Raw genomic sequence first — 9,626 nt, 5'->3', positions numbered from 1 at the left:
GTAGTGATAGATAGCTGTTTATTCGAGATTCTGACCAAATTTTCCCAAAAAGTCCTGGTTCTATTGGTTATGGTACCAGGGTCATTACCTCTGTAACTCTGGTAAATGCGGAATCAGAATCTTGGCAGTTTGAGGTTATTTGAGTCAGCTTGGAAAAATGAACCATTGGCTATGAGATGAGGAAGACCGTGTTTGATGCGGGATAAGAACAAGGTTTAGAGCAAGCCTATTTGTTGAGCACAGTGCTGTAAAAATGTCTCGACACCCAGAGAACTGTCCAACAAGGTCTATGAATCTGCCGTTTTTACGATGCAAGCAATCACGTGTTAGGGTGAATAAGGAGGCAGATGGCAGTTAGGATTTTTTTTTTCCTTCACGTACAGTATACAAGTCAGTGAATGAAAGTTTTCCAGGTGTCACCATCAATAGTTGACCTTGGTGATGGGTCTTTCACGACCGCTGCTGTCCACCAGCTGGTTGACGGAGCGTTTGCGGTTGCGTTTGAGCTTCGACAGGTCTTTATCAAACACTTCTCCCGAGCGAAGGGCTGACACCAGGTCATCGAACTCGCCCACTTCCTCAGACACGCCCCCTCCAGCGTTCTTCTTTGCCCTCCTCTCTCGCTCCCTCTGGTCTTTCAGCTGGAATTATATATAGACAGGGACATTTCATTAGTAGACACCAAAGATGCTTTAATGAAATTTCCTTTAATCCCTTCAGCTATATGGATTTCAGGAAGCGCACTTGCACACAGCGATGTAGCCATCATTCATATGTACGTAGATGTTCATGCACACACACATATTCACCGTTCAGACATAACGTTATGACCACCTGCCACCTGTTGTCCCCCCTATTGCTGCCAAAACAGTCCTGACCAGGGCTGCACGAATTAGGAAAAATGTCATGTTGTGGTTATTGTGGTCAATGTTGCGATTTGCGTGAAGTAATATTGCTAAATGTGTATTTGTAAAACTATAAAGGTTTTTAAAATGAATATTTTTTTTACAAAATGAAATTACATTTGCAGTAGTGGGGTATTGGGAGTGGAGCATTGTGGTGGGAGGGCGGAGCCATGGTGTGTGTGTGTGTGTGTGTGTGTGTGTGTGTGTGTGTGTGTGTGTGTGTCCCGGCATGAATACGAGGAAAGCGACGTGCAAAAGTGAATGAAAAAGAAAAGAAACCTGGGTCTGCTGAACCATCGCCTGTCGTCTATAATTTAGCAAATCTTGCACAGTTCCTCTCTCTGCCCAGTGCTGGTGACTTTAAAGCTAAAATATCGCCATATAACGGGGTTACTTTTTTTTTTTTGGCTACCAGTTCAGGGTCGGTCTGCTCAGCATCCATCTTCACCTGGTCTCAGCGCCGCACACCGGTAAGTCACGTGACCACACTTGCCCTGACCCATGGAGCATAAACAGCATCAACTTCAGAGAGCTACAGGAGCTCGTCTGTTGGATCGGCCCACACGGTTCAGCCATCACTCCCCATGTGCATTAGTGTGCCGTGATTATGTCCTCTGATAGATACTGACCACAGAAACACCCAACAAGAGCTGCAGATTTGGAGATGCTCTGACCCAGTCATCTAGCCATCACAATTAGATCCTCCTCAAACTGGATCAAATCTTACGCTTGCCCATTTTTCCTGCTTCTAACACAACGACTTTGAGGACAAAATGTTCACTTGCTGCCTGATATTTCCACCCACTAACAGATGCCATGATGAAGAGATAATCAGTGTTATTTACTTCAACAGTCATAATGTTATAATGTCATAATGTTATGCCTGAATGGTGTATGTACTGTGTAATTACTTGCATCCAGTACAAATAATACATAAAAATTGTATAAACAATTGTTTTTAACAATTTTAACAATTTCTCTGTGGGATCAATGAATAATATTCTGATTCTGATCCTGGAATCAAAATATATCGATAACAGCTTAACACGTTTTGTAGTCCCAAAAGTCTTTTTCTAATGTAAACGTACTGTGGTTGAAATGTGTAGTGACCTACATCGCACCACTAAACAACAAAAACACAAGCGCAAATCAGTAATATTCTACTGATCATCATTCCAGACACATAAACATAGCCTGTCTAAATATTTTTTTTTATTTCAATAGCATGTCTTGCTTATTGATTTTAACATTGTAGTAAAAACTAAGAGTAGGTAGAATCATCCTTAAGTTTTCATGGCAAGGAGGAAATGATCCCTGCTAACAAATAAGACAGAAAAAAAAAAAATGAAATAACCTCGGGTTCGAGATGTTCCAGCTGTATCTAAAACTATAGCATACAGACCATTTAGAAATACTTTCCTCGTTTGTTTTTTGATTTAACTGGAAGATATTATCTAGTTTCGGAGAATATAAAATGTCTCGAATCATTATCATATCTGGTATGATATTCACCATGGTCTAACACAAGGCTCAGTACTCTGTCCAGTCTGATTGTTCTTGTACGTGCTGTGACTAGGCCAAATTACTGAGCAGCATGGAATCAATTTTCAGATGTATACATATTTGGAGTAGAAATGACATCAGAGTCTTGGGTAATCTGTTTATATATCATTTGTACTGGATGCAAGCCATTACATATACGTGCGAGTGTGTGTGCATGAACGCCTATGTACATGAGAACTATAGCAACGTTCGCTCTGCGCATCTGTACGAGCCATGTGCAAGTCTACAAGCTAATCGAAAGTGCCTCCTGCAATCCGTATTGCTGAGGGATGGGAGGAAATCAAAGAGTTGCTTGGTTCCCATACTCTTTCTGCTCTTTTCTTGCATTCCTGACATTCCCTGGGGAAGACCTCAGAGCGTGCTGGCTAAAATAGAGAGGGGCTGGAGGTCTACTGACAGCTGATCTGATGGAATGGCCATTTAACAAAGATAAAGGGGGATAAACAATAAATAGGACATGCTGAAACCCTGGTCACATCCCTGCACAGTGATTTATAAGTAAAAAAAATACATGATGCAATAGAAAGCAAACAAAAGCAGCGTTGCCTTACTGTAAATCTGTTCCTTTGATCGAGGAACTCTATAACTACGCTTTCGACTATTAAAGCAATCCTGAGCAGACATCGAAATCCTCTTAAGCCATACAGTGCAGGAAATGATCTCCACTGAGACCAGCACTTAAGGACTACTAAAATGGGGCATAATCATGCAAAAAAAAAGTCCCTTTACTGAGAGAAGATAAACAGAGAAACAAGACGCTGGTTTGGGTTTGTATTTCTAACATGTGGCTCACCATGGCTTCCATGCGCGCTCGCTTCTCTTCCTCTTCTTTGCGACGCTGCATGTTCTCCAGGTCTTGCCGAGCCTCGTTGAACGACTGCAGGAAGGTGTCGAAGATTCCAAAGAACTCGTCCGGCTGCATGTGTACCTGCTCCTCTCCGAAGTGCTTCAGAGACTTGGCGAACTGGCAACAGAAGAGAGGAGCACGTCTAAAACAACAGGCATCGGAACACCGGAAGAGGAATCAACAAAACCAAAAATAAAATTCAATTAAAATCATGCTTAGTAAAAAAATAAATGCAAGATTGTCAAGGTTTCTGTTTTCTGTTAAGATTTTTTTCTGCCCTACAAATAATCACCACCCTCTGTGTTATGTGGAAGATAAGACTTGTTAATATATTCAATTGCAGCAACACTGAAAGACAGCAAAGGGCTTGGATCTGAATATATTTAGACATATTTACTCAAAATTGTATTTATTCTTTTTACCCATGGTGTTAAATTTTTTTAATCCACTTCAGATTCGGTTTTGCAACCAGCAACTTTCCATATTTAGGAAATTATATAGAATGCAAGTTCAAGCACATTCCTACTGTAACTTTATCATACACAACAGCTATCAAATGCAGAGCACGGCGTTTACCGAACTGATCTAAAACAAGCAACAATCTATTTTCGTCTTTGTAGCCTTGCTGCGTTAGTTACCATAAAGATATTTTTTTGATTATAGGTTATTATACAGTGAAGATTATAGGTTATTGTACAGTAGTTTTATTGCACGTCTGTTTATAGTTCTTTAACTGTGACTGTAGATAAAAAGAGAACAGACGCATTAGGAATGAACCTGCAGTAAGAAGCAAATTTAGAAAACGCATTCTCTTCAATTGAAGACCACTCAGTGCAGCTGGAGATCGTTCCACATGAACGGCCTAAAGATTCATGAAAATACTGAGCAACTCCAGAACTTCGAGGATGGATTTGGACTGTAATTCATATCAACAATCTACTACAATGGCTCAGGACCACAGGTTGCATTTAATCGCTTATCATTGCACAGCTTAATAGTGGTGAGAATGGGTCCCCTTTTGAGTCTGGTTCCACTCAAGGCTTACAATTTTAAGAAACTAACATATACATTTTTTTTATTACTGCTTTATCTGTGTAAAGCTGCTTAAAATGCAGTGTCCATTGTTAAGAGCACTATAAAACAAACAAACAAACAAACAAACCCCAGAGGTGGGAGAACTGCTACTCTCTGTAACAGACACTTTAGATTTTTTACAGAATGTTGATTTGTGGTTACTTGAAAGATTTCCCTCTACTCAATACAGCAAGTAGTGCAGTGTTCAACAGCCACAATACAGAAAAGATATTAGTGTAAATGCACCAGAGAGAATTCATTGTGTGTGGCTCTGGTTCGGCAAAACTAATGACCGTCTTCCTGGTCATGGCTGATTTCACCGGGGTGGTTCAGCGCAATAGGGCCTAATCACACCTAAAAACGAGGCTATTGTATTATATAGCTACGGCAATGTAAAAAAATAAAATGCATGCATGTATGGGCTGTGCACCAGGTGAGTGCATCGTCCAGGCTGATGGAGTTCCTGCTTATCTGTGTACTGAGTGAGCTCCATCAATCTCGACTCAAACCACTAACAGTGCACACAAACAAGACAAAGCCTCATTGCTCCTGTGTGCGTGATGGATGAGGTCACGCCTCATTAGACTACCATATGCCTTCTCTTATCACTACCACCTGTCCACTGATTACTGCCAGAGAGAAAGAGAGAGAGAGAGAGAGAGAGAGAAGGAGAGACAGAGAATATTCTAAAATATTCAGCATTTCTAAATCTCTTTGTTAAATAACTGTAAAAGATTGACATGAGATTTTAACGCAGAGTCCATAAGATTTGGAGCAGTCCTAAAGACTTGTCCAGACTAGTGTCCAGTCCTAGAGACAGTATTTAAGTCTTTGGGGCTGGTTCTGGGAGTACCATGGTGTCAAAAGCTAAAATAAGGACTTCCTTTAGATACAATTTCTGTTCTAAAAGTGTAAATCCATTTTAAGGTCAGACTGTGGCGACTGCCAAGAGTATCCCAAATCCACAATAGATTTACACCAGAGAGATCTGGCGTAAGATCATGCCGAGATAAACAAAAGGACTTTTTAAGGAAAAACAAAAGGACTTTATCCACCTATATGTATTTTAAGTGGAACACAGCGGTGCCATTAAGGAGATACATTACGGTTCCTTTTCTTATCTCTGACGCAATACCCGCCACTTTATACACATTATAGCGTTTCTATGTGCATTCATTCTTTGCAAGCGAGTTTTAGAAAGAAAGAAGGATAGTAAGGTGTTTTATACTTGTATAGAATTAAAAATGTATTCTTGTAGAATACGTCCTAAACAGAGCTTTGTAAATGTGTGTATGGAGATTGAATCATATTTGATCATATTTTAATACACTGCCATATTTATAATGCAACATTTATATCATCCCAGGAATCTGAAACAGTGACCCGTGTGATAATCCATGGCTCATTTAAAATACATTAACCAGCTGTTGATATTCATAACCCTGCGTGTTCCACAAAAAGTGAATGTGGTCCTGAAACAATTTAGCATTTATTATCTTTGATTAATGATACTTTTACTGCACAGTGTCCCACAACAATTTTGGACTAATATATTAAACTAATTTGGTTTGCTCCAATGGATAAAATTCCTATATGCGCTAATGGGGACTGAAGATTTGGGCCTTATTTAAGAGACACGAGCGCCCTGGCCACTAAATAGCTGAAAGGAACAGACTGAGTTGTAGAAGTACAGCAATGCCTTTGTTCCTTCGCTGCAAATCAACTTCCAGGGTCAACCTTTTCCTGTGACGCTGCTCTGAACAGACGTTGAATTTTTACGGTGCTCCTAAATTAAATAATTGGGCGAACGGTGAGTGGATTCAGAGTTAACGCTGTTCGGTTAAGTGCCGAGTCTGGCAGCATGTGATCAGCCCATGCAGGGAGAGATTACGCTGACCCCAAATCCACTTTTGGTTAACAAGAGGGAAAGTGGATTAAAAGATGGCCTTTCGTATACTTTTATTCCCTTAAGATGCAGAGACACGATGCAGCATGGGGACTGAGCCTTCATGCCACGTTTCAAACAAGAGTGCTCTTTCTCTTTCTGCCTCCGCACACAGGAAAAAAAAAAAGAAACCGCTCTAAGGGACTTAGGCCCAGTCACCAGGCTTCCCCGGGATGTTTAAGTCATCACACCACATGGGAAAGGGTGCACAAAGACTTCTCTCAGTCTCTCGCACTCTCCCTTCCCTTTACGGCTCATGCACAAGCTTGGCAGGACTACCGGCTCTTGTGAGAAGGATAACGGAAAGACGGAGTCCATCCTGCAGCTCGTTCTCTTCTCACAAGGAGTGAAAGGAAAGAAGTTGGAAAACACCTCACGTCTTCACAAGGACTCTTAAAGCAAGCTTAAAGAAAACACTTGCCAAATAAGGGAGTAGGGGAGTCAACGCTAAACCCTCACTTTCTATTCCTTTAAATTCCTTTGTGCAATTTCATCTGGCTTAAATGAAAGCTCTATAAATGTGTGTCCTGGAGCAGAAAGGACAAGTAGGGGTTTTTCGATTAAGAACATTATAATTAGTTGAAGAATTTTGGTAGTCCCACACAAATTGGTAAAAAGCTTAAGTCTAAAGCATTCAATTAGCAGACATATAATCAGAGTTGCTCACTGATGATGATGATGATTGAATAGGTAATCAGCTAAATCTTACCTTCTCCTTTGCCTCGTTCAACAAATCTTCCAACTCAGAGAAGCTAAAACTTGCCACTGTGATGAAGTCGCTGACCACGGGGATGAACTTATCCCCTCGGTCACGTGGCCGGCTCTGCTGATACTGCAGCTCCTGTGAGTTAATAAAACAAGGCAAGATACTATTATATATATGGGCAAGATTTAGACTATTAAACATATCATATAACTAAGGCAAGATCTATACTATATACAGTACAGACCAAAAGTTTATATATATTATATATACAGTACAGACCAAATGTTTGGACACACCTGCTCATTCAAAGAGTTTTCTTTATTTTCATGACTATGAAAATTGTAGATTCACACTGAAGGCATCAAAACTATGAATTAACACGTGGAATTATATACATAACAAAAAAGTGAACTGAAAATATGTCATATTGTAGGTTCTTCAAAGTAGGCATCAAGAGAATGCCAAGAGTGTGCAAAGGAGTAATCTAAGCAAAAGGTGGCTACTTTGAAGAACCTACAATATGACATATTTTCAGTTGTTTCACACTTTTTGTTATGTATATAATTCCACATGTGTTAATTCATAGTTTTGATGCCTTCAGTGTGACTCTACAATTTTCATAGTCATGAAAATAAAAAAAAACTCTTTGAATGAGAAGGTGTGTCCAAACTTTTGGTCTGTACTGTATATATATATATATATATATATATATATATATATATATATATATATATATATATATATATATATATATATATATATACATATATACACACACACACACATTTTTATATATATATATATATATATATATATATATATATATATATATATATATATATATATATATATATATATATATGTGTGTGTGTGTGTGTGTGTGTGTATATATATATATATATATATATATATATATATATATATATATGAATAAATAAAAGAGGTGTAACGGTACACAAATTTACGGTTCGGTACTTAGTTTTTTTTTTTCCATGTTTTGGTTCAATTTCGGCATGGTAGGGGGATGAAATGCAAAACATAAAATTGCTTGTCGTTTTTTATTAACACAGTTTATTATTATTAATATCTGTGATCATCATCATTTGAATAATTTAAGTAAAATGCCTGCTTGGTTAAATAATATATAAAATAATATCATTTATAAAAACACAATAGAATAAATCAAATCAGTGCAATACACTTATATTGATTAAATTGAGTAGTCAATTAAATTGGCACAAATTACATGGATTAAATAAAATTAAATGAATGAAAGATTTTAATTAAATAGCTTGCATTTGTTAGACCCTCGTTTGGGTAATACAGATGTGTATGTAAGTGTGTGTGTGTGTTTAACATTAAATATAATATGTTCTGTTAAAGAGAAATTCTTAAATCTGGATAAAAACACTAAAGGATCTATAGTGATAGCATTAGCCGCTAGCCACTTCCTGGTTAGTGGCTAACGCTAGCGATATGTATTCTTTACCGTTTCCATGCATATTTTTAGTACGGAGTGAGTAGCCACAGTGACACTGCGCTAGCTCTAGTTGTTTTTTTTTTTTTACACCCCTGGAATTTATGTGTATGTTTTCAAGTTTAACAAGAATAAAAAATTCGCTCAAAGTGCAAGGCACAGACTAATCAAACCTGTGGTCCGCCACTTAATACATTTCTGTAGAAACTCAGATTTAAACTATGTTCCGCACTTATAAAGGATTAAATTCGTTTTATGTGTACTGAAGCGAAAGCCCTGTACCGACAAATTTCTGTACAAACGTGTACATTACGCCCCTAATATATATCCATCTTTCTGCTAATAATTTGTTAGCACAGTGCTTTGGGCTTCTGGCATCTTCATGCCATGCTGTTAAACCATCTCCACATGTTGTTGGTTTCAATTTCCATGATTAATGCACAATCTTAGTTTTGAATCATGGCTTTGCTTGGCCTCATTCCTCTACATGCCTCTCTCTCTTAATTGCTTACTGAATAAGTCCATAGGAACCCATCACCGATAATTGCCTTGCTCTCATTTAGAGCTGCGAGAGCGTGATTTGAGCCGCCTTTCCATTCTGAAGCTATGCAAAAATGAAAAGAAGCAGTACACGGCAGAGCGTGACTCAAACAACACATTCACTAAACTATCAGCTTTTAACTCATTATAACATGTTTGAATAAAAACAGGAGAAGTTGTAATCATGACCAGTAACAGCTATGCATATGTACAAAGGGAGTGCTAGCTTTAATTATTATTAGTATAGAATTAAAAATATGTCAAATAATGTGGAACTAAATTAGCCCAAATATATTATACTGGGCCCCACCTCTAAAACCAGTCACCACCAACTCTGCAAGCTGAACATTTTGCATATAATAATTTAACCCCACCCTGAGCTTACATCTCTAGATCTGCATTATTCATGATATTTTACTAAACAATTATTTTAAATTGACATATGCGTATAGGAAAATTGGGAGTTTGAGTGTGAAACAAAAAAAAAGGGACATAAGACGCCAATAGTTTCTTGGCTGATCAATTACTTTTGTGGTGGAAAAGTGGAAAAATGGGCAATTAGATTTTTT

At 38.2% G+C, this 9,626-nt stretch overlaps 1 protein-coding gene across 1 annotated transcript in view; it reads right to left on the bottom strand.

Annotated features, from left to right (window-relative positions):
• The window catches only part of daam2 (dishevelled associated activator of morphogenesis 2), a 106,056-nt gene continuing 96,430 nt past the window's right edge, over positions 1 to 9,626 (bottom strand). The window contains 3 exon segments of the mRNA XM_046855164.1: positions 1 to 641; positions 3,262 to 3,432; positions 7,044 to 7,175. Coding sequence (XP_046711120.1) covers positions 423 to 641; positions 3,262 to 3,432; positions 7,044 to 7,175 — 522 coding nt within the window. The 3' untranslated portion in view covers positions 1 to 422.

The sequence above is a fragment of the Silurus meridionalis genome, chromosome 8 (assembly GCF_014805685.1).
Source record: "Silurus meridionalis isolate SWU-2019-XX chromosome 8, ASM1480568v1, whole genome shotgun sequence".
In the NCBI taxonomy this organism is placed as follows: domain Eukaryota; kingdom Metazoa; phylum Chordata; class Actinopteri; order Siluriformes; family Siluridae; genus Silurus; species Silurus meridionalis.
Note: the sequence above shows the minus strand (reverse complement) of the source record. Positions and strands in the feature narration are given on the sequence as shown.